Source organism: Dendrobates tinctorius, unplaced genomic scaffold (genome assembly GCF_039654945.1).
Source record: "Dendrobates tinctorius isolate UK_male_01 unplaced genomic scaffold, ASM3965494v1 ptg000059l, whole genome shotgun sequence".
Classification (NCBI taxonomy): Eukaryota; Metazoa; Chordata; class Amphibia; order Anura; family Dendrobatidae; genus Dendrobates; species Dendrobates tinctorius.
In genome coordinates, this window is record NW_027361727.1 from 11,538,138 (window position 1) to 11,563,953 (window position 25,816).

The 25,816-nt window shown below is 48.2% G+C and overlaps 1 protein-coding gene across 1 annotated transcript in view; it reads right to left on the reverse strand.

The window, feature by feature from the left end:
• Positions 1–240: 240 nt before the first annotated feature.
• The window catches only part of CTCF (CCCTC-binding factor), a 63,192-nt gene continuing 37,616 nt past the window's right edge, over positions 241–25,816 (reverse strand). The window contains exons 6-11 of the mRNA XM_073578412.1: positions 23,627–23,776; positions 23,270–23,430; positions 12,078–12,260; positions 11,520–11,667; positions 2,453–2,623; positions 241–1,773 (exon numbers count right to left, since the gene is read on the reverse strand). Coding sequence (XP_073434513.1) covers positions 1,589–1,773; positions 2,453–2,623; positions 11,520–11,667; positions 12,078–12,260; positions 23,270–23,430; positions 23,627–23,776 — 998 coding nt within the window. The 3' untranslated portion in view covers positions 241–1,588. The remainder of the gene's footprint in view (positions 1,774–2,452; positions 2,624–11,519; positions 11,668–12,077; positions 12,261–23,269; positions 23,431–23,626; positions 23,777–25,816) is intronic.

The following is a 25,816-nucleotide window of genomic DNA, read 5'->3' on the forward strand; positions in this document are numbered from 1 at the left end:
GTGAAAGGTGTCAAAAAGTTTCTTGGGGTTGTTGGACAGTGAGGAGATGAGTGGTGAAGTAGGCGAGGTGAAGGGCAGAATTATAGGTTCTTAACATAAATTTGAAGTGGATGAAGTCTTCTGGTGTGCGGGTTTTCCTCCATAATTGAGTGCAACCATTTCCTCATTTTGATTTGATTATAACTATATATTTTTTTTTTCTTTCACAGTTGTAGTCTTAAATAAATCCACCACACAAGATAATCCTACATTATTTATTAGCTGTACAGTAGTACATTCGCATTTGAAAAAAATCCTACCTTTTTGCCCATCATAATATTTTAACAATGAATCAATGTTGGCCTTTTAAAATAATGAAAATATCACAGGACAGAAATTGATAAAAATGATGAAAGTCCATGAAAAGAAAAAAAAAAAACAAAAACAAAAAAAAAAAACACGGATTCAGACTTTTCAAAATCTAAACTGATAGCTATTGAAAAGCAGCACATATAGGGAAAATTAAATTACAGGCAGAAGGAATGGAGTCTCTTATGATGTAATATATATAGTATGTACGAGTCCTATGTGAACAAAAGGTACATAAAATAGCCTAAAAAGAAATGAGTGTCATAATGCTTACCATACATCATTAAGCTTATGGTCGGATGGAGAGGGCGGGGAAGAAAAAAAAAAAAAAAAAAAAAAAAACGAACATTACAACATTTGGAATTTGATGGTACTGGATTTGCAAATAGTAGCATCCATGAACGCTTATGTATATTTATTTTCCCCATGTCAGAAATTAAAATTGATCTGACTACAGTTTTCCACAGATTTAAACTTCTTGATAGAAAAAGATTAAATGTAAAAAAATGTTATTTACAGAATCAAGTGTTGCACAACAAAGCCAAAGTCTGGAAAAGAAAGTCAAAATAAACATTTAAGCATGCTTTATATATATATATTTATACTAAATGGACATCAATGGTTTGCAATGAATTGTACTTATTGGAACAATGTTTTACGCCGTAACTTTTTTAAATAAAAACAAAAAAAACATAGGTCTTACCAGAATTCAATGCTCCTTAATGCAAACATAACAGTTTAAGCAAAAGTAATATCTGACAATTTAGCCAGTCCATTTGCAGTTGATATTCGTCTATTTACCATTTAAAATTTGAGAGAATCTGCTAAAAGTACAAGCTATGCCTTTTTTTCACCTGTTTTTTTTTTTTTTTTTTTTTATTGGCAGGGGGGGAAAAAAGAAAAAACCCTTCTTGTGATCTCAAAAAGAAGAGCAACCATGACCAGTAGTCAACTCTTTTCTTGGTGAAATCATTAAAATGCCATCCTCACTACATACAGCTCACGGAGTCCATGATTTCAGGCTTTTCCAACATTGAAGACCACATCCTTTAGTCGGCTGATGTACATCACCACTTTTCCCATTATGGGTTTTTTGTAAAGTTCTTAAAACTTACTTGAAAGCAAAAAATAAAATCAAAAAGTGAAAATAAAAAATAAAACAATTTCCCATAAAATAGAAGTGAGCCATTTAAACACAGCCCGCATCAGTTCAATCAGAAGGCAATAAATCATTCAGTCATCACCGGTCCATCGTGCTAAAGATCATCTCTGCAGTAATATCTCCATTTGGAGCTTCAACAGTAGGAACAATTGGTGGAGCATCTACTACTACTTCTGCCTCCATGTCAGTTTCTTTCTTCACCTGTACAATAATGTCTTCAATTTCTCCTGTACTGTGATCCTCCACTTGAATAATGGTAGCAGCTGTAAATAAAGACAATAAATTTTAATAGGAGGTATGAAGTTCAGGAAAACTTGACAAAGCTTATGTTTTTGATAGTGCACAGACATTACAAGAATACCATATTCATCCAGTTAGGCAATCAACATTAAAACCTCAATCTCTTTGGAGAGCAAAATTGACTTGATTCCTATTCACCACTGATCTGCTGGCTAAAGGGAAGAGGCTGGAACACTTATCCCCTTCTTACCAGGCACAATTTGTAGTGGCTTTGTACTACAGATTAGATACAACCACAGTGGCTCAGTGGTGCACAGTGCAGCACTGGGGTCCTGGGTTAAAATCCCACCAAGGACAATATCTGCAAGGTGTTTGCGTGCATTTCCTCCCGCATTCCAAAGACATACTGATAGGGATTCTAGATTGTGAGCCCCAATAGGGACAGTACCAATAATGTTTGTAAAGTGCTGTGGAATAATGGCGCCATATAAATGAGTAAAATAAACCACTGCAAAAATAAAATCTGCATCTGAGCATCAGTAGCAACCTCCTAGTGGCAGCAGCATACACCCTTGGTTTCCTGTGCCCACCCCCCATGAAGCGATAGAGAAATAGGAGTTTGTTGCTAAAGCTAATGGCGGATAGAGGTTTTTATTACACTACCACCTAATATAATGTGATCACAATAAAACTTAAACATACCTTGTTTGTTAGCTTTTCCTGGAGGTCTACCTCTGCGTTTCTTAACCGGTGGGCTTAGAGAGGTTAGGGCCTGTTCCGAGTCGTGATCATGGTCAGCGTCTATTTCAATTGGAAGGTCGTCCTCATCATCCTCATCTTCTTCGTCATCCAAATCAGGATCTGCATTATCCTCTAAAAATTGACAAAATACAGCCTCCATCATCAAGAAGTTTGGAAATGAAAGCAGTAAAGAGTGTCTATTCCCTGACTGATCATTTGGGAACTGGGAAAAACAGGATTTTTGGGTTGCTTACCGTAAAATCTGTTTCTCGGAGCCTTCATTGGGGGACACAGAGACCATGGGTGTATGCTGCTGCCACTAGGAGGCTGACACTATGCACAAAAAAAGGTTAGCTCCTCCTCCGCAGTATACACCACACCAACCGGCAGGAACTTCCTCAGTTAGTGAGAAAGCAGTAGGAGAAGTAACAAAAGATTGAAACAGAACAGACAACTCAACTGTACATAACCAACAACATAAGAACAGGAGTTGTAGAACATGGGAGGGTGGTGTGTCCCCCAATGAAGGCTCCGAGAAACAGATTTTACGGTAAGCAACCCAAAAATCCTGTTTTCTCGTTCGCCTTATTGGGGGACACAGAGACCATGGGACGTCCCAAAGCAGTCCCTGGGGTGGGAAACAAACTTCCATCAGGCCAGTGGACTCACCACCGCTGCCTGCAGGATCCTGCTACCTAGGCTGGCCTCCGCCGAAGCGTAGGTGTGGACCTTCTAGAATGTCACAAACGTGTGAACAGATGACCAGGTTGCAGCTTTGCAAAGTTGCAGCGTGGAAGCTCTGTGGCGCACCGCCCAGGAGGTACCCACTGCCCGGGTAGAGTGAGCTCTAATTCCCTGAGGGGCCACTCGATGCTTGATCCGGTAGGCCTCCAAAATTGCCGACCTGATCCAGCGAGCAATAGTAGCTTTGGAGGCTGGCTGACCTTTCCGCGCCCCATCTGGAATGATGAAAAGAGAGCCTGACTTCCTCAAACGAGTCGTTCTAGCTAGGTAGACCTTCTTTGCCCTGACCAAGTCCAGCTTGTTCAAGGAGCGCTCCCGAGGGTGAGTTGGACCCGGACAAGAGGACGGGAGTACAATATCCTCATCCAGGTGGAAAGTGGACACCACCTTAGGAAGGAAAGAAGGCGGAGTCCGTAGAACTATCTTGTCCTGGTGGAGCACCAAGAAGGGGGAACGACAAGAAATGGCCGCCAATTCCGACACGCGCAGGATGGAGGCTACTAGGAAGGCTACTTTCCATGAAAGGAGAAATAGGGAAAATAGCGAAAATAGGGAAAATTCCCTGAGGGGTTCAAAGGGAGGACCTTGCAGAACCTCGAGAACCAGATTAAGATCCAATGGATGTACGGGAGCACGGTAGGAGGAGCCGCATGAGCCACTCCCTGAAGGAAGGTCTTGACCTGAGGACGGGAGGCCAATGTCTTCTGGAACAAAATGGATAGCGCCGAGACTTGACCTTTTAAAGAGCTGAGGGCAAGGCCCGCATCAAGGCCTGCCTGAAGAAACACCAGGACAGAAGGGGGAGAAAATGACATGGGCGGAATGTTATTGGCCTCACACCAAGTGAAATAGGCTTTCTGGCCCAGATCATAGTATGAATAACCTGATCGTTTCAAAACCTTGGTCTCAATAGCCACGCCGTCAAATTGAGCGGCCGAGAATTGAGGTGGCAAATCGGGCCCTGAGACAGCAGATCTGCCCTGTCTGGAACCTTCCAGGAGGCGTCCGCGAGAAGGTTGACGATGTCCGCGAACCAAGACCTTCTGGGCCATTTCGGGGCGATGAGGATGACTGGACTTCCTTCTGCTTTGATTTTCTTCAACAGCTTGGGAATAAGGAGAAGGGGAGCTCGAACTAAGACCAAGGAATGGTCAGAGCATCGGCGCCACTGGCGAGAGGATCTCGAGCCCTGGATACAAACTGTGGGACTTTCCTGTTGAGGCGAGATGCCAGCAGGTCAACGTCTGGAGTTCCCGAACGACGGCAAAGCTGATGAAATACATCCGGATGTAAGGACCACTCTCCCGCGGCGGGACCCCCGCGGCTGAGAAAATCGGCGGCCCAGTTGTCCATGCCGGGAATGTGCACCGCGGATATTGTTGGAACTGAAACCTCTGCCGAGTGAAGAATTTTGGACACTTCCGCTAGGGTTGAGGCACTCCGTGTCCCCCCCCTGGTGGTTGATATCTGCCACCGCTGTGGCAGTCTGTCTGAATACGGATTGGCAGGCCCCTGAGAAGTCTCTCCCAGTGAACGAGAGACAGATAGATCGCCCGTATCTCGACGACGTTGATCGGCAGAGCTGTCTCTAGTCGACCACCGACCCTGAACAGTTTGATTGCGAAATATTGCCCCCCCAGCCGAGGAGGCTGGCATCCGTTGTCACAATCTGCCAGTGAATGAGAAGGAATGACCGTCCAAGGGCAATGAGAGGTAACTTCCGCCACCAAATGAGCGACTGCCTGACCTGGTATGAAAGGCGAATTGGACGATCCAGGGAAAGAACAGACCTGTTCCACCGAGACAGTATGGCCTGTTGGAGGGGTCTGGAGTGAAATTGAGCAAAGGGAATCGCTTCTGTCAACGCCACAATCCTTCCTAGAACTTTCATGGTTGTCCGGAGAGATGGAAGTCGTGTGGTCTGCAGCGATCGTACATCTTGCTGCAGAGAACTATCTTCTCCTCTGGGAGAAAAACCCTCGATCGACGAGTGTCGAACAATAGGCCCAGAAACACCAGACGTTGTGTCGGAATAAGGCAGGACTTCTTTTTGTTGACGAGCCACCCAAAATTGGACAGGGTGTAGAGGACGATGGTAAGATTTTGGCGAGCCTGGTGAAAAGACGGAGCTTTGATCAGAATGTCGTTGAGGTACGGAAAAAGAACGAGACCTCTCATCCTCAACAAGGCCATCAACGCCGCCATGATCTTTGTAAAAACTCTGGGTGCGGTGGCGAGACCGAAACGGCAGTGCAACGAACTGGTAGTGGTCCTGGTGAATCGCAAAACGCAGGAATCTCTGATGCCCGGGAAAGATGGGAACATGTAGATAGGCATCTTGAATGTCTATTGAACACATGAACTCCTGCGCCTCCATGGAAGCGATTACCGACCGAAGAGACTCCATCCTGAAATGACGCAATCGGACCCTGTTGTTCAGTAACTTGAGATCCAGGATGGGACGAACTGCACCATCTTTTTTCCACACTACAAACAGGTTTGAATAAAACCCTGTGAAACGTTCTGATTCGGGAGCGGGCAAAATCACCCCGGAACTGAGGAGAGAGGAGATGGATGCGAAGAAACCCGGACTAAGGCAGGGTCTTTTGGAAGGACTCGAAGAAACGATCCCGGGGACGAGAAACAAACTAACTATGTTGTATCCTGGGGATACAACTTCCCTGACCCAAGCGTCCTCTATTGAGGCAAGCCAGACGTCTCTGTAGAAAAGGAGTCAACCGCCCAGTTGGGAAGGACCCTCGGGACTTCCTTGATAGTCATGCTGATGTGGACTGACCAGATCTGGACCTGGAGGATCTGCCCTGGGATGAGTGAGATCGCCAGGAGGGAGTGGGTCTGAAGGAGACCTTCTTTCTATCCTGGCGTGACTGCGGCCTCTGTTGGTAGACCGAAAGGGCCGAAACTGACGCCTTAGCGGAGGCCTACGAGGCTTGGACTGAGGGAGGAGGGAACTTGTGCCTCCAGTGGTGTCCCTAATAATCTGGTCCAGCTGGAATCCAAAGAGACGCGCTCCCTGAAAAGGCAGATTGGTAAGGGACTTTTTGAAGACAAATCCGCCTGCCAAGCCTTGAGCCAAATTGTACGCCGGATTGTCATCACGTTGCTGGACGCCTGAGCCACGCAAGACGTGGCATCCAAGGAGGCAGAGAGCAGATAATCCCCTGCATGGGAGATCTGGTTAGCCAGTTCGGCCGATTGCTCCGGTTGGGCTTTATCTAGGATGCCCTTGCGGAGATCCTCCGCCCAAGTAGCTATGGCCTTTGCTACCCAAGATGAAGCAAAGGCTGGGCTTAGCACCGCCGCAGCCGCTTCGAATACTGACCTTGCTAGAGATTCTATAATTCTGCCATTAAAATCCTTTAGCGACGCCACACCTGAAATCGGAAGGACCGTGTTGCTAAGATAGTCTGGACACGGGAGCGTCTACAGAGGGGGAAGCCGACCAGTTGTCGGTGAGCTCTTTTGAAAATGGATAGAGCACGCCGAGACGCTTCCCTCTTTGAAAGCGTCTGGTCGGATTTTCTCTCTCTCCCTGGTAAGGATCTTGCCAAACTCAGAGTGGGAGGCGAAGACTCTGGAAGGTGTTACTGCCCATCTGAACGAAACCTCCTGATCTGAGCGTTTCGCAGGGGAGTCCATTTCGAAGGTGTGGTTAATCGCAGCAATGAGGTTCTGTACCAAAACCTTCATGTCCGCGTCCTGAAAATCTCTTCGGATGACGCATCCGAGAACGCTTCACCTGACTCGGGTGAGGAGGCACGGGAAGGAGACTGCTGGGAAGGACTCTGTGGAGAGACCAGGTCAGGAGAGGATTCCGGCCGGAGATCCTGCCTGGGTCTTTTGCGGCTTCTGCTGGCTGGCTCAGATGGAACCCCTTGCGACCTGCTGGACCCTGCAGAAGTGTCCAGGGGCAACTTATCAAGAACGGCCACTAGGGACTGAGACACCCTGGTGAGGTCTGCCACAGATTGTGATAGAGAAGAGGCCTAGCCAGGAATGGGGGGGTTCACACTCACGTGGCGCAATAGATGATTCCTGGACGGCATCGGGCTGAATGTGATTACTGCAGTCTAAACCGAGGGGAGTGGGAAAGTTCTCTGTGCTGGCAGACGGGCACGTTCCGGGGTTTGGGGTTAGACATAATGAAAGAAAAGAAAGAACCCCGGGGAGATGCCGGAAGGTTGAGGGAAAGAAGGCAGAGGAGGGTGTCAGTCTGCAGTTGCAGAGCTACTCACAGTCCGGTGGCCCGAAAGGCGATGTGCCCAGCTTTTCTGAGATGCAGGGCCGCAGTAGAGGATAACGAGGAACCCCTTTCCGCTGCCCGGTGTCTTCAAAGGCGTCCGGCTGACAGGCTGCAAAGATGGCGGCAGCCTGAGGTAAAAAGAACGCGCGGTTCAGGAGAGAAGGGCGGAGCTAGCCACCTGATCCGGAGAGAAGACCGCCCGCTGCCCAGCTACAGACTAGGAGGGTGGGTGGTCCTAGAACGGGCGGGAGAGCAGCCCTCCTATAACAGAGGGCGGGGGGCGTGGCCGCGACGGCCGAGTAGGCCCGAAATGAAGCCGGGGACTAAATTAGTTTCGGCGGCCGCCTGTCAGCGCGGGGCGGAAGTCCTGCAGCGCTGCCACGGCCACCCAAGAAGAAACCGCCGCCCGAAAAAAGCCCTCAGGATAAGCCCACATAAGAATGAGGGCGGCGGGGGGGGGGGGGGGGGGGGGGGAACAAGGCCCGCGCAGCAGCCGGGGCCTGGCATGTGGCGCAATAGAAAGTGCGGCGGCTGCCGGGAGGCGCAAGCAGCTGAGGACCCTGCGGCACTGCCCTGTGCCGCTCCGAAGAATCCTCCAGTGGTGTCTTCAATAAAGGTACCTTGTAAATCCAACGCTGTCTGAGTCTATTTTCCCCGTGTCCGCGCCTCGTCCGACCGACAGGCTCTGGTAGGCGAGTGGGTGGGAGGCGGGGGGCAAGGACCATCCGTATAGCTGGCACGCACCTGTGCAAAGCTCCTGGTCCTGCTGCGGAGAGCAATGAGGATACGGGGTGGCAGTACACGCCGTACTCATAGTCTCTTGTGGGACTACAGATGTGACTATTCACTCTGTATCCCTCCGTGACCCTGAAAAGGAACGACGCACACCGAGGTAGATATGGGTCTAATGAAAGACCCGTGTCCACCTCCTACTGACACTAAGCTAAACTGAGGAAGTTCCTGCTGGTTGGTGGGGTGTATACTGCGGAGGAGGAGCTAACTTTTTTTGTGCATAGTGTCATCCTCCTAGTGGCAGCAGCATACACTCATGGTCTCTGTGTCCCCCAATAAGGCGAACGAGAAAACACCAACAATTGCTGTAACTATATGGTGGAAACCAACAGATGAATCGTATCCATTCTACTGAAGAAGGAGCCTGGGGGAGAGTGTATGGGCTAAGACACTTTCTACAGCTGATTCACATTCAGCTTTCAACCCAGAGCCAAAAAAAGCCAATGTTCGAGCAGCCAGAACACCATTTGGTTAAACCATTTACCCATCACTGACAAAAAAAAGCGCAAAAGGACATTGATACTTTAAAGTGAACCTGTCAGCAGTTTTGGCCAATGTAAGATACAGCCATCACCTTTCAGGGCTTACATACATCATTCTATAATATGGTATACAAGCCCTCAAACTCGACCTGGAAGAAATGAAAGTTTTATTATGCTCACCTGCGAGGCGGTCCAGTCCGAGGGGTGTCCCTGGTCTTGGTCCGGCGCCTCCCATCTTTTTATGATTGCTGCTCTCCTTTTTGCGGATGACATGATTCTGCATCATCCACACAGGCTCCCCGACCCTGTTGAGGGCAGAGCAAAGCACTGCAGTGTGCAGGTGCCATAGTTCTTCGACCTATAACGGCACCTGCGAACTGTACTTTTCTCTGCCCTCAAAAGGGCAGAGAAGTATGCCTGCGCAGGAGCACAATGCCGGGGAGCCTGTGTGAATGATGCAGAGTCGCGTCATCTACACGAAGCAAGCAGGAAGGAGCGCGGCGATCATAAGATTGGAGGCGTCATACTAAGACCAGCAAAACAGAAGCCGCGGAGACACCATCACATGTTTCTCAACGCAAGCAATGACCAGCCAGGTCTTTCCCCGGGAAGGAACAACCACGGGAAGGGCAGTCTCCAATGAAGGAAACCACCTATGCCAAAACATGGTATCCATCCACAGACAGCTGTTTCGGGGTATTGCCCCTCATCAGTGTGGAGTAGGAAACTGGCTGGTAGGAGCAATGCCTAGTAAAAGACTGTGAAAAATGAGGATGAATGAACTCATGGAGATCAACATCCAACACTGCGGAGACACCATCACGTGTTTCTCCGCGGCTTCTGTTTTGCATATTTCCCATAAGGGATGGGGGCAGTGCTCTAGAACAGGGGTCCCCAACCGCCGGTCCGCGGCCCAGCACCGGGCCGCTGCAGTGCCCTTGCCAGTCCGCGGACACAAGGGGAGCCAGGGGCGGTCAGTGGCGTAGCGGGGGCCGGGGCGGCGCGCAGAAGCTCTTAGCGGCGGGCAGGGAGCGATCAAGCAGCTCCGCTGCCTGCAAGAGGGAATAGCAGGAGCGGAGCTGCAAGGACCCGTCCAGCTTCCTGCCCGCCGCCCGCGCTTCCTGTCTCTGACACAGAGAGGAGAGCTCGGCCGCTGCTGTGTCAGAGCGAGGAAGCGCGGGCGGCGGACAGGTGAGAGGAGAGAGGTGGTGTCTGTGTGTATGTGTATGTCTGTGTGTGTGTGTGTATATAATGTGTGTACATGTATGTCTGTGTGTGTTGGTCTGTGTTTGTGTAGCCTGGCCCTGGAGGAGATGGGGACATGAGGAGAAGGCCATGAGGGGAGTGATGGGGTGAAGGCAATGATGGAGAGACGGCAGTGATGGGGTGAAGGCAATGATGGGGAGAAGGGAGTGATGGGGTGAAGGCAATGATGGGGAGAGGGGAGTGATGGGGTGAAGGCAATGATGGGGAGAAGGCAATGATGGGGAGACGGCAGTGATGGGGTGAAGGCAATGATGGGGAGACAGCAGTGATGGGGAGACAGCAGTGATGGGGTGAAGGCAATGATGGGGAGATGGCAGTGATGGGGTGAAGACAATGATGGGGAGAAGGGAGTGATGGGGTGAAGACAATGATGGGGAGAAGGGAGTGATGGGGTGAAGGCAATGATGGGGAGAAGGGAGTGATGGGGTGAAGGCAATGATGGGGAGAGGGGAGTGATGGGGTGAAGGCAATGATGGGGAGACGGCAGTGATGGGGTGAAGGCAATGATGGGGAGACAGCAGTGATGGGGTGAAGGCAATGATGGGGAGACAGCAGTGATGGGGTGAAGGCAATGATGGGGAGACAGCAGTGATGGGGTGAAGGCAATGATGGGGAGATGGCAGTGATGGGGTGAAGGCAATGATGGAGAGACGGCAGTGATGGGGTGAAGGCAATGATGGGGAGAAGGGAGTGATGGGGTGAAGGCAATGATGGAGAGATGGCAGTGATGGGGTGAAGGCAATGATGGAGAGATGGCAGTGATGGGGTGAAGGCAATGATGGAGAGATGGCAGTGATGGGGTGAAGGCAATGATGGGGAGAGGGGAATGATGGGGTGAAGGCAATGATGGGAAGACAGCAGTGATGGGGAGAAGGCAATGATGGGGAGAAGGGAGTGATGGGGTGAAGGCAATGATGGGGAGAAGGGGGTGATGGAGCACTTATTCAAAACCTATGGTGAGTTGAGTCACATTATAAATGTTATTTAATTATAAGTATGCACTGCTACACTACAACCGTGTCAATAGCCCCGCCCCCTTATGACCAAAGCCCCGCCCCTGCCACACCTCCATCCCAGCCGGGCCATGGAAGAATGGTCTTGCTTGAAACCGGTCCCCGGTGCAAAAAAGGTTGGGGACCACTGCTCTAGAATCACTGCGTTGAGAAACATGTGATGGTGTCTCCGCAGTGTTGGATGTTGATCTCCATGAGTTCATTCATCCTCATTTTTCACATACTAAGACCAGCGACACCCCTCGGACTGGACCACCCCCGCAGGCGAGTATAATAAAAGTTATTTTTCTTCTCTTCCAGGTCATGTTGGGGCTTATATACAGCATTATAGAATGCTGCATATACGTCCTGAAAGGTGATGGCAGCATATTATATATTGGCCAAAACTGTTGACAGGTTCACTTTAAAGGTGATCATTTAGTTAGGCGAGCACTTGTGTGCCATTTACCCAAATAGTACATTCTTACCACTGTCCGTAGATCCTTCCTTTTTGGAGCGCATCTTTCTCTTGCGGCCACGTTTCCCTTTTTTGTGCAATACTTCGCTGTGACCTCCATTCTCTCCATCTGTGCCATCAGGGCCAGTGCAATTATCTGCATGTCTTGACATTGTGTTCTGAAGAAACAAGTTGACAAATAACCATTACTGCATCCACTGCACATAAAAACCCCCAAAAACTATGCAATGTTTAATGCAAAGGGACAAAAACATTAACACCGAGGATACAACCCTTCTAATACAGAGGCTGTAAACACTTGACGTTCAAAGGGTTTTTGATTTGTTTGTGCAGTGCTTGTTAGGGGTAAAATGGTTTTGAATAGTGGTTATTCAGAATATAAAAAAAAAATGTCCCTCAACAAGAATATACATTTATTACAGTGGATTAAAAGTTGCTTCATATATCCATTTTTTTTTTTATATACGAGACACAGTGCGCACTGCCTAGTAATTTCTGTTCACAACTTTTGCTTATTGGCATTTTTTTTGGCTAATACAGCTTATTTTCTTAGAAGCAAACATCTTACCCTTCGTGTAAAGGTTTTCCCACACTTGGAACAGACAAAAGCTGCGGGAACGAAGCTTGGATCGTGGTATCTCTTGAAATGCATGTCCAGAAGTTGCTTCTGGCGGAACGTTTTGTCACAATGGCTACATGCGTAAGGCTTCTCGCCGGTGTGAGTACGTTTATGCATTATCATGTGACGCTCCTGAATAAAATACAGAAAAAAAGACTCTTAAGAGAAATTATAGACAGAAGTTCCCCATATCATTTAAATCCATAAAATTGAACTTCAGATTTATTTTTAAAGTGTGTTTGATTAACGTGTTAAATTCACTTTAACTCCTTCAGACTTTATGATGGATATGCACATCATGGAACGGGTCAGGAGTATATGGAGCAGGCTCAAGAGCTGAATTTGCACCGTAAACAACAGATTCCAGCTGGGTTAGAGAGCCAACAGAGGTTTAGGCATGCTTATGTTACGCAGAGTAGGACGATGAATATGGAGATTCACAAGTGTATATTGACTGATTATGTCTGTGCAAGGGGGGACAAAAGGTGTTGTGTCGGGCATTTATAAGGATCTAATGCATACTTTCTAAATAATTATCCTATTAGAGCACAGGGGAAATGGGAGGAGGAGTTGGGTAGGATAGAGGAAGATAAATGGGAAGTGATTATGGAATATATACCCCAATTATCGCTGAGTGAACCGGGCAGACTCTCGCAGACATATTTACTCCATAGAGTATATAGGACTCCTGAACGGCTATATAGAGCAGGTCTGAGACAGACTTCTAAGTGTCCTCGGTGCCGAATGGAGGGGGCTGGAATTCTCCATATGTTATGGCAGTGTCCAAATCTGAACCCGTATTGGACGGCGGTGCTTAATGCCATAGGAGCGTATGGTTGTAGGATTGAAAGGGATCCTGTGGTGTGTATAATGGGATATGTGGAGGAGGTCCATGTACATAATATAAGGCGTATATAGCTAATTATTATATATTGCACGAAAACTGATCGCCAGATACTGGATAAATGAAGATCCGCCGACGTTGAGGGAATTTTTCAGACAGTGACTATATTGTGAATATGGAAAAAGACATTTGCGTTGAGAAAAAGCATAAGAACATTTGAGACACTGTGGACACCTTGGATGGAGAGAAGATGACCCTGAACTTAGGTTACACCATGCATTATTTGCTGCTCTTGTATGTAATGGGGGGAGGGGGAAGGGACGGAGGGAATTTCTGAAACTGATGACCATTGTTAATGTTTTCATTGCGATTTTTGTTATATTGTTTTGTACCTTGAATTTTGTTAAATAAAAATTTATCTGATTTAAATAAAAAAAAAAAAAAAAAAAAAAAAAAAAAAAAGCCAGCAGAGGTGTACTAACCCCTTTACCACATGATGGTAGGGTGGGCTTCATAAGAGATCAGGATTTACACTATACACTGAAACCCTTTATTTAAAGGAAAGGTGCCATAAAAAAAAAAAAAAAAAAAAAAAAAAAAATTCTCCAGCAAATGCAAAAGTGTAAAGAATGTTTAAATTTTCTTATAAAATATATTTTTTTTTATGATTTAGTAAAATATGAAAAATAATTTTAAAAGGTTTGGTATTTCCACTTTTAAACACTAGGGGGAGAAGCTACTGAAATTTGACAAAAACCTAGAGTACAGCTAGCTTACATTACTGCCCTGCAGTAAATATGGGCCGAGTCTGCTGACATGGGTGTCATGTCACTCCTCTCCTCCTCTCCTGGGTGTTTGCTAAGGGATAATAGAGGATGACATTTAGGAACACAGTGAGCAGACATTTTGAGAGTGACTGCAAAGTTACTGACAAGTAGACAGTCACCGAAGATGGCAGGCAGCAAGGATTCTGGGACATATATGGTGGAGGGAGCAGGGTGACAGCAGCACACAGTATTTCAGGAGTGCAGCCAAGGATTGTACATAGAGCGCTGTCTTTTTTTTTTTTTTTTTAAACAGATTTTTATTAAACAGTTTTAACTTACAAAATTGAGACAAGGCACACACAGTTTTAACATACAGAAACAAAATTTCTTTACCGCCTTATTGGGGGGGACACAGATTACCATGGGTGTATGCTGCTGCTAGGAGGCGGACACTATGCAAAAACAAGAAAATTGGCTCCTCCCCGGCAGTATACACGCACCAACAGATACCAAGTACCTCAGTTTGTGCTTAGTGTTTGTAGGAGGCGGACCGGGATCTCCCCAGATTAATAACCCCTTTTTTCCTTTAGGTTTTTTAGCCGAACCTTTTAATCTTTTCTAATTTATTTTTCAGGTTCTCCGTCGGGAAACAGGGTGTAGCTATCACCCTGATTTCCCATATCATGCGGCTGAGCGAGCAGTGTGGTGTCACCCACATCGCAACTCAGTACCGCAGGCAGGACTTTTTCCCTATCACCATTCGGTGCTATGGGCGGACGACAGGTGGCCAGTCCTTGCCAAAACAACTCCTCATCCCTATCCTGGGACAGGGCTGAGAGGAAGACGGCGGTCGCCATCGCTCCCAACAAAAGGACGCCGTCTTCTACATGACACGGGTAAGAGGACCTCTCCCAGCGGCCTGTTCCCTAGTCATGCCCCTGCGGTCATCCTCTTCAGGGACGTCAGGTAAGATCATGAACGATCCCTTAGCCCCGCATGTCTCTGGAAGCACAGTGCTGCATTTGAAACTCCCGCCTCTACTCCTTCACTCCAGCCGCGCACCTCTCATATCAGCCGCGCTCCTTTTAATACAGAGGTACATAACACCGGGGGTCTCCCTTGGCACAGGAGGGGGTCTTTTTTACATAGCAGGGTAGCGCAGGCTCACCTTAATTAGTGGCACCGTGGGCATCAGTATAGAAGCTCTGGCGGGGAGGGAGACCGCTTTCACTTTCAGTCGTGCTTCCTCCTCCCCGCTCTGAGAGCGCTCCCTTTTACTCTGGGCGCGCTTTCCTCGCGCCCATTCCAAATCACCTCTTGGCGCCAAATCCCACCCTCCGGGCTCTCAGCCAGTTTCCTCACTGCTTCCTGCGCTGCTTGGGGGACACGTCAGGGTCCGGCTGCTCGTCAGATTCTCGGCGCTTAAAGGCAAATTGGCTCTCCTCTGCAGTCCTTTTCTGTGTAGCGCAGCCATAAGGTGTAACTTTCCTATGCTCAACCCTGCAACGGCTCTGTCTTTCAAGCCCACCGTTACCCATTACGCCTGTGCACGATGTAAAAAGAAGTGGGCTTCAGGTCAGTCATCACCTCTCTTGTCCGTCCTGCAGTCCTTCAGTTATGTCAGCCTCGCAGGAGCACACCGATCCTCGGGATGAGGGTATTTCCCCTCTCCCAGAGTGGGCCGTTGCAATGTCGCAGTTGGTTTCCGATCTGACTAAAGTCTCCCAGTCCCTGGTCCAGGTCCTAGAACGTTTGCCTCAGCTATCTACAGCCACCTGTGCACCGACCACCTCTCAGGGTGAGTCGTCCACACCTGACCGCGACCTTCAGAGGGACAGGCCGAGAAGGATTTCTAGGAAGCGTGTTCTGTCTGGCTCGTCTTCCAGTTCGCTAGGCCCGTCTGCTTCTCCCAGGTGTCCTTCTCCAGAGGACGACGATCCCCAATCGGGATCTAGTTCAGAAGCAGATAACATATCTAAAACGCGGAATATGGTCGATAGTCTTTCTGCCATCTTCCGAACCCTGGAAATTAAGCAGGACAAGCCCCCCTCCTCAGGAATATTCTGTTCCATTCAAACGAGCGAGGCCTCCATCCCGAACCTTTCCAAACCACAAGGAGTTCGATAATACTCTAAGCAAACATTGGGAGCACCCTGAGCAACGCTTCTCAGGCCGCAGATACTTAGATGTCCTGTATCCCTTTGATGTAGATCTGCTCTCAAAATGGACCAAAACCCCCGAAGTGGATCCTCCCGTCTCTCGTATAGCCTCTAAGACGGTTCTATCCCTTCCGGACGGGGCATCGCTTAAGGATCCAACAGACAGGCAGATAGAATGTCTTGCTGTCTATTTTTGAGGCATCCGGCGCCTCTCTGTCCTATTTTCGCCTCCTCCTGGGTGGCGAAAGTCATTTCAGCTTGGGCTAAAATTCTTCGCAGAGGCATCTTAGCGGCAGCTCTTCAGGACGAGTTGGCAGATCTGGCAGATCAAATTAATCATGTGGGTAAATACCTCTTAGCCACCTCCTTGGATGCGGCTGAGTGCGTAGCAAGGGCAAACAGCAACATAGTAGCCGTACGCCGAGTCCTTTGGCTAAAGTCATGGAATGCTGATACCACCTCAAAAAAGTCGCTTACCAATCTGCCATTCCATGGTTCTAGGCTCTTTGGAGCCAAGCTGGATAAAATAATTTCTGATGCCACCGGTGGTAAAAGCACTTCTCTCCCCCAGTCTCGTCCTAAACGCTTTAACAGAAAGGGTTTCCGGCCATTTAGGCCCTTTCGTTCCTTCTCGTCCACAGAGAAACCTACCCAGCAAGATCGGCCTTCCGCCTCTAGGGAGCGAGAGCAGAAAAAAACATCTTACAAACCCGCTCCCCGCTGGAGATCTAGAGGACAATACTCCAGGTCTTCAGGTGCCCGTTCCGGTAGGTTCTCCTCCAAGTGACGGGTCACCCCACCTGGAAGTTTTTGCAGGGTGGGAGGCAGATTTTCCTTTTTCGCGGACGCTTAGCTGTCTGTTGTCGACGACACTTGGTCAGGGAAATAATCGCATCCGGATACAAGATCGAATTTGCTTCCCAGCCAAACAGACGATTTTTCCTGTCTCGACCTCCAAGACAGCGGTCCCACATTCCAGGTTTCTTTCAAGCAGTCTCCTCCCTTCTTTCCGCTGGAGTGATTGTTCCCGTTCCCTCAGACGAACGGTTTTCAGGGTTCTACTCAAATCTCTTTGTAGTCCCGAAAAAAGACGGTACCTTTCGGCCAATCCTGGACCTCAAATTGCTCAAATCGTCATGTAAAGATTCTCCACTTCAAGATGGAGTCTCTTCGATCGGTGATAGAGGAATTCTCCGGGTTCCATTGAGGCTGCTCTGTGGACATACGGGATGCTTATCTTCACATCCCTGTTTGTTTGCAACATCAGAAATATCTTCGATTTGCGATTCAGGAAACTATCAGTTCACGGCTCTTCCCTTCGGACTAGCCTCCGCTCCTCGTGTTTTCACGAAGGTAATGGCAACAGTCATGGCCATCCTTCGCTCCAGGGGGATCCTCATCATCCCTTACCTGGACGATCTCTTGATCAAGGGCTCGTCCCGTCAAGACTGCCTTCAAAGCCTCCAGATAACCCTGGACACGCTCGACCGTATCGGATGGATAGTCAACCAGGAGAAGTCCATTCTGAGCCCCACTCAGCGTCTGACCTTCCTGGGCATGGAATTCGACACAGATCTAGATCGGGTGTTTCTTCCGAGGGAAAAATTTACCGCTCTTTCCAAGGGAATCCGAGCCCTAAAACGGTCAACGCCTATTCCCCTTCGATCCTGCATGAAGGTTCTGGGGAAGATGGTAGCCGCCATGGAAGCAGTGCCCTTTGCACAATTTCACCTTCGTCCCCTCCAGCTGTCCCATCTTTCAGCTTGGGACAAGAACACGTCGTCTCTGGATCGACCCATTCTCCTCCCTCTCAGAGTGAGGCAATCCCTGACTTGGTGGACAATGACAGCGTCAGTTCTACAAGGGAGGTCTTTTCTTCCGCTTCAGTGGCAAGTCATCACCACCGATGCCAGCCTTCTAGGATGGGGAGCGGTTATCCATCAGAAAACGGCCCAAGGACGCTGGAATTCACAGGAAGCTCTCCTCCCCATCAATCTTCTGGAAATCAGAGCAATCTTCCTGGCCCTTCTTCGCTGGCAGCCTCTCCTCATCGGCCAGCCGGTCCGCATTCAGTCGGACAACGCCACGGCTGTGACGTACATAAACCACCAGGGGGGCACTCGCAGCAAGTAATGTCAGAAGTGGCCAAGATACTGCGCTGGGCAGAACGTTACGTTCCGGCAATCTCCGCCGTTCACATCCCAGGGGTGGAAAGTTGGGCAGCCGACTTCCTGAGTCGTCAAGGCCTAGCATCCGGCGAATGGGCTCTTCATCCCACTGTCTTCAAGCAGATATGCCAGCGCTGGGGCTCACCGGATGTCGATCTCATGGCATCTCGGATGAACCACAAAGTTCCGCGCTTCGAAGCCAGGTCCAGGGACCCTCTAGCCGTTGCTTGCGACGCCCTAGTAATTCTGTGGTCCCAGTTCCAACTTCCTTATCTGTTTCCGCCTCTTGCCTTGATCCCAAGAGTGGTCAAGAAGATAAAATCGGAAGGAGTCCCAGTGATTCTAGTGGCTCCAGACTGGCCAAGACGTCCTTGGTACGCGGAGCTGGTGAACATGCTCGCGGACGTTCCCTGGAGACTTCCAGACCTTCTCTCGCAGGGCCCCCTTAAACTCAGAGACTGAGAATTCTCGTGGTAAACGGCATGGCCGTTGAGGCAGCGATCCTGAAGGAGTCAGGTCTGTCCAGCCAGGTGATCCAGACTATGATCAGAGCCAGAAAACAAGTCTCTTCCCGCATTTACCATAGGTACTGGAAGACCTTTTTCCGTTGGTGCGAGGATAAAAAAGTCTTTCCAATGTCCTTCTCCATTCCATCCATACTTGGGTTTCTCCAGTCTGGTCTGGATGCGGGTCTTTCCCTCAGCACCCTGAAGGGCCAAGTATCTGCTCTGTCTATCCTCTTCCAAAGAGAGCTCGCTATCTTACCGCAGGTTAAGACCTTTCTTCAAGGGGTCGCCCATATTGCTCCTCCTCATCACTCGCCTATAGACCCGTGGGATCTCAATCTCGTCCTTAGCGCTCTCCAAAAGGCGCCCTTCGAGCCTATCCAGGACATTTCTTTACCTCGCCTCTCTTGGAAGGCAACCTTCTTGATCGCCATTACATCCATCAGAAGAGTTTCTGAGTTAGAGGCCTTATGTCGTTCTCCTTACCTCGTTCATCAGGATAAGGTCGTCCTCCGGCCTTGTTCCTTTTCTTCCAAAGGTGTGGTATCCACTTTCCACATCAATGAGGACATTGTTCTCCCATCTTTTTGTCCTGCTCCTTCTCATCCTCTGGAGAAGTCACTCCACAAGCTGGATGTTGTTAGAGCTGTACGGGTCTCTCTCGCCAGAACCTCTTTGCTTCGTCAATCCGATTCATTGCTGGTCATCTCTGAAGATCGCCGGAAAGGGCTTCCGGCTTCCAAATCCACGATCGCTCGCTGGATTCATTCTACCATTCTGGAAGAGTACCGACTTCAGGAAAAACGTCCCCCTCCGGGAGTGAGAGCTCACTCCACCCGGGCTGTGGCAGCTTCGTGGGCCGCTCAACACCAGGCTTCGGCCTTGCAAATTTGCAGGGCCGCGACCTGGTCGTCTTTGCACACGTTTGCGAGGTTCTACAGGGTTCATACCCAGGCCTCGTCTGATGCAGTTGTTGGTAGGAAGGTTCTGCAGGCGGCGGTGGCGCACCGGCCGACCTAAGCCTTTCCTGTTCTTTCGTTCCTTATTGCTGTTCCCGCCCTTGGGACTGCTTTGGAACGTCCCATGGTAATCTGTGTCCCCCAATAAGGCGATAAAGATGGATTTTTGGTTCTTACCGTAAAATCTCTTTCTTGGAGCCTTCATTGAGGGACACAGCACCCTCCCTGTTTAAGCTGTACCGTGTTGGGCTTTGAGCTCCTTGTTGGGTTGGTACATATGTTTAAAGTTCCGTGGCTTCTCCTACTGCTTTCTCACCAACTGAGGTACTTGGTATCTGTCGGTGGGTATATACGCCGGGGAGGAGCCAATTTTCTTGTTTTTGCATAGTGTCAGCCTCCTAGCAGCAGCATACACCCATGGTAATCTGTGTCCCCCAATGAAGGCTCCAAGAAAGATTTTACGGTAAGAACCAAAAATCCATCTTTTTTAGGGGGACAATATGAAACAAGATAAGACTTGTACAGCATAGAACTATGAACAGTCAGGCACTTAGTACAAAATGAGCAATAGACATATTCATGAAACCTATTCATAAAGCAAGAGATCATATGGAACCAAGAGGGAGTAAGGGGTACCATAATTAACGAAGCATAGGGTACAGATTCTCCAGCAGCAAAATTTGGGATGGCAAACCCGGGGTGTTAAGCCAGGGGCTCCAGATTTTATCAAATTTTCCGATAGATTTTCTTTTAATATACACTCCTTTTTCCAGCCTTATAGAACTATTGACTCCATTAATAAACTCCTCCACCGTCGGGGGTGCAGATTGCTTCCAGTGCAAGGCAATAGTTTCCGTGCTATATATAGGATTCAAGCCATACCGTTCGCCAGTGGGTCTTCCCCAGGAACATCCGGTATAATACCCAGCACAAAGACCTTTGGATCAGGGAGCAATCTTGCACCATAAACTCTTGCCAACGTATTCAGAACATTATTCCAGAACCATCCAAGCCGAGGACACTCCCAGAACAAATGCATAAGGTGTGCATCAGGTAAGCTACATCGGGGGCAGCACGAGTCACTCCTTATTGCAATTTTGTGCAAGAACGCAGGCGTTTTATATTTCCTATATATTAGATACACCTGCGATAATCTCTGGGCCTCCGATAGCGAAAGACATGGCACTGAACTCAACACACAGTCCCATTGATCATCTGAGAGCTGGCCAACATCCTCCTCCCATCTAGCTTTGGTGCAAAGGGGGTACTTATTGTGGAATGCAATGAGAAGTATTCTATAGATGGAGGAAATCAGTCCTCTTCTGGAGCCCAAGCCCCTCCACCAACATTGTCAAGGGATTAGGGTCTATACTAAGATCTCTAGTTTTGATTTGAGGTGCATACGCATGCCGAAGCTGTAAAGATCTGTAGAAAAACCTATTGGGAATGTCAAATTCTGTGCACAGTTGTTCAAAGTGTTTTATGTATTAGACTGAATGTGTGCCACAGTCATCACCCCCTTCGCCTCCCAATCAGAGCACCCTTCTAAAGTTTGAAATTCCGGAAGACTAGGATTATGCCACAATGGTGTAAACAAAGAGCAATCAGAACCACCCACCAGGTGCTTTCCTCTATCCCAAACCGTATAGATCATGGCCAGAGTTGGAGCCGGAGAAAATTTGTTTCCCCCTCCCTGGGCATCTACCATATACACTGGTACTCTCCAGGGGCTATTCTGAATTGCCAGTTGTCCATTTTTCTCCAGTGCACCACACTGATCCCAACCCTTCAGTTGCTGAATCTGAGCCGCCAGATAGCAGATCCAAGCATTCGGGATAGCCAGCCCCCCGCATTTGTTTTTTCTCTTTGTAGGTAATCCAAACGGATTCGAGCCTGCTTTTTTTCCCCCCCAAAGTAATTGAATAACCTATGAGCCCTCTGAAAGCACCATGCCGTGATCCACACCTTGTGACCGTCACCTTCCTTGGTATAAACAGATCCTCGGAGAGATATTTGTATTGTCCCCTTATATACTTATACATGGTTATTAGATAGTCGTCTTTTTTCCCAGACTAAATAATCCTAATTTTGCTAATCTCTCTGCGTATTGTAGCTCCCCCATCCCCTTTATTAATTTTGTTGCCCTCCTTTGTACTCCCTCTAGTTCACACATAGAACACACACAATACTGTCACATAGATCACACATAATGCCACCATATAGTTCTTACAATACCGCCATAATGTTCTCACATAATACCGCCATAATGTTCTCACATAATACCACCATATAGATCTCACATAATACCGTCATGTATATCACACATAATACCATCATATAGATTACACACACAAAACCATCACATGATCTATTTCGGTGATTACTTTGTATCTCCGTTTATACTCCACTCACACACACAAATGATACACCATTTGAAAGGTAAACTTGCCTCCTTCAGCAAGAAAATAGCCAAACAAACCACATATCCACGATTTGATCACAAAATACAGTTTAAACATTAATTTTCATAAACCTGCAGTAAGGAAGAATGACCTGCAAGTGGCACCACAGTACCCCAAAGCACACTACCACAAAGCTCTTACAGACATCACAAACAAATCCGAACATTTGCCTTGGGGGCTTTCCAGCTTGCCGAACTGCTTGCCCAGCCTATTTTAGCCAAATTGGAGGATTGCACACTTCACTGCAGGTGAGGCACATATGCAAATACATTTGTAAACATGCAATGCCTATTGAATTGCACACGTGCTCCATTCATACTCCACCCACACAAACAAATGATACACCATTTGAAAGGTCAAATTACCTGCAGGTGGTAGCATACTACCCCAAAGCAACATACAGACTTCACAAACACATCCAAACATTGGCCTTGGGGTCTTTCCAGCTTGCTCAAGTGCTTGCCCAGCCTATTTCCGGCACATTGGAGGATTGCACACTTCACTGCAGGTGAGTTACATATGCAAACACATTTGTAAACATGCACTGCTTTTTCGCTGATTACTTCGCCCCACACACACAAATGGTGATATCCTGGAATATCAGGACCCGAGGCTCCGTGGTGTGGACAGCCATGTGGAGCTCCTGGGGCGAACATGGAGAAAGTGGAGCCTGGATTGTCGGGGCTTGGCTGGAGCGTGGTGTCGCAGCCCCTGGACGTGATAGTTCAGTAAATTCCAGCTAACCACACTGGTGAAACTGCCCCCCCCCCCCCGATACTTACCTCCCCGCGCTGTTCCTTTCTCCCCCCCCTCGGTCGCCTCCTATAACTGCGCGGCTCATGCGATTGTAGGGGGAAAGTGGAGCTCACAGTATACACTGTGGCCTCCAGAAAAATGGCGCCAATCTCCTCCCTCTGCTGTGACCTGGACAGCCCAGGCAGTGTGCCCAGATCACAGCAGGGGGCAGCTCAATACAAGGTCAGCAGGCGACTGCTGTCTCCTATGCCCAGGACAGCCATATTTGCAGCATTAAGTGTCACACTCCTGCAAAGCAAAATGGCAGCCACCAGTGGCTGCAAAAATTAATAAAAATTGTGGCACCTTCCCCTTTCAAAAAAAGTGAAGAAAATAAAAGTGGATTTCCCCTCACCCATTTTACTTTGAATTTGTGTAATGTCAATGCACTTGGGACGACTTCACCCATTCCGCTTTGTAAGGGCACAGACTGGTTTCCCTATGGGTAAGAAAATTCTGTCACCCCACTTCATTATGTTACCTGTCTGCAGGCGTATTCACACTGGTCGCATCTGAATCTTTTTTCGTTTTTATGAGACTTCTGGTGCTGTATGAGGGCATAACGCTCATGAAAGACCGTATCACAATAGCGGCACTTCTTGCCTTGCTCGATGAAGGAATGCTGTTTACGGAGATGGACACCTTAATCAAGAAGAAAAAATAAATAAAATGAAAAAAAAAAAATAAATAAACTAAAGTGTCACTGGCTTGCCTATAACTCCATTTGTCAGTCTCTTTCCTGTTTTTTATCTAAAGATCATTGCATAATAAGCCTATAACAGGGTTTGCTGACACGTTCTTTACTTCTCTAGGGCTTGGTACCCAGTGTGTAACTTACCCAAATCACTTTTCCTTGCAATAACTGTATCACAGTGCGGACAGTGGAACTTAGCAACATTCTCCGTATGCTTCTGTAATATGTGCATTTTCATAGTGCCACTTTGGGTAAAACGTGCGTGGCAAATATAGCATTCATATGGCTTTTCACCTAGAAGAAATTGAAGAATTTGCAGATTACAAGCAGAAAACATCAGAGAAGAGAGAAAGCAGATACTGATCATCTCTAGTCTTTTTTGACCGTATATTAATTGTACCGTATTTAATACCGGATTATAAGTTGCACTTTTTTTTGTGACACCCCCTCATCCCAGCCTGCGGCTTCACCCCACTCCTGCCTCCTCCAGCAGCGACCCCGCTTCACCATAGCCACCAACCCCCCGGTAAGCAATAAGACGCATGGATTATAAGCACCACCATTTTATTAAAAACATTTTTTTCTATTTTTCCTCCTCAAAATTTGGGGTGAGTCTTAAAATTCGGAGCGTCTTATAATCCGAAAAAAGGGATTTTTGGTACTTATCGTAAAATCTCTTTCTTGGAGCCTTCATTGGGGGACACAGGTAACCATGGGTGTATGCTGCTATCGCTAGGAGGCTAACACTATGCAAAAAAAGGAAAAATATCCTCAGCAGTATACACCCTCCGACAGGCACAAAGCAACTCAGATGGTGTTAAAGCAGTAGGAGAAGCAGTAAAAAGCTCAATACATGGGTTTTTTTTTTTTTGCCTTCCTCTGGATCAACATGTTAGCACAATTTAGGATAGGATATGGGTTGAACTAGATGGACTTAAATAAAGTCTTCCTTCAACCTTAATAACTATGTTACTGTATGTACCAACCCAAAATAACGGCATGTCGGCCAACGCGGTACAACAATAAGGGAGGGTGCCGTGTCCCCCAATGAAGGGTCCAAGAAAGATTTTATGGTAAGTACCAAAAAACCCTCTTTCTTTATCGCTTCATTGGGGGACACAGGTAGCCATGGGACGTCCAAAAGCTGTCCCAAGGGTGGTAAAGATATGTAGAGAAAAGAGAACTTAGGTCGGCCGGTGGGAAACCGCTGCCTGCAGTATCTTCCTGCCCAGGCATGCATCAGCAGAGGCGTGGGTATTAACCTTGTAAAACCTTACAAAGGTGTGTAAAGACGACCAGGTAGCAGCCTTGCAGATCTGCAAAGCCGAAGACTGGTGACGAACAGCCCAGGAAGCTCCCACAGCCCGGGTGGAGTGAGCCCTCACTCCTGGAGGAGGCTGTTTGTCCTGAACATGGTATGCCTCCAGTATCGCCGAGCGAATCCAATGAGCGATGGTGGACTTAGAAGCTGGGAGCCCTTTACGACAACCCTCAGGAATGACAAACAGGGAATCGGACTGACGAAAGGAAACAGTCCTAGAGAGGTAAACTCGAATAGCTCTGACCAAATTCAGCTTGTGGAAGGACTTTTCCAGTGGATGAGCTGGAGGACATTGAGAAGGAAGGACTATGTCTTCATTGATGTGGAAGGCAGAAACTACCTTGGGCAAAAAGGAAGGAATGGGCTGGAGGACTACTTTGTCCTGGTGCAGGATCAGGAAACGATAACTGGCAAGACAATGCTGCTAGTTCTGAAACCCTCCTGATAGACGTAATGGCAATTAGGAAGTCCACCTTCCATGACAGGAGAGAGAACAAGATATCCTGGATGGGTTCAAAAGGGCACATGCTGAAGAGCACCGAGAACAAGATTGAGATCCCATGGATCTATCGGAGGATGGAAAGGTGGCGCCAGGTGGGCGACACCCTGTAGAAAGGTCTTCACCTGGGAGCGTGAAGCCAGATCTCTGTGGAAGAGAATTGACAGGGCTGACACCTGTCCTTTAAGAGTACTGAGCAAGAGGCCCGGAGTCAAGACCCGCTTGAAGAAAGCGGAGGACGAAAGGAAGAGAGAAGGACATTGGAAACAAATTGTGTTTCTCACACCACCGAATGAAGGCCTTCCAACATCTGTGGTAGATGCCGGTTTTCTCGCCTTAATCGTAGTCTGGATAACTTTGTGAGAGAACCCAGCTTCATCCAGGAACGCGGCTTCAACGGCCATGCAGTTAAACTCAGAGACTGAGAACTCGGGTGGAAGAGGGGGCCTTGTGAGAGAAGATTCGTACAGTCTGGAAGCATCCAGGGGACGTCCGTGAGCATGTTCACGAGCTC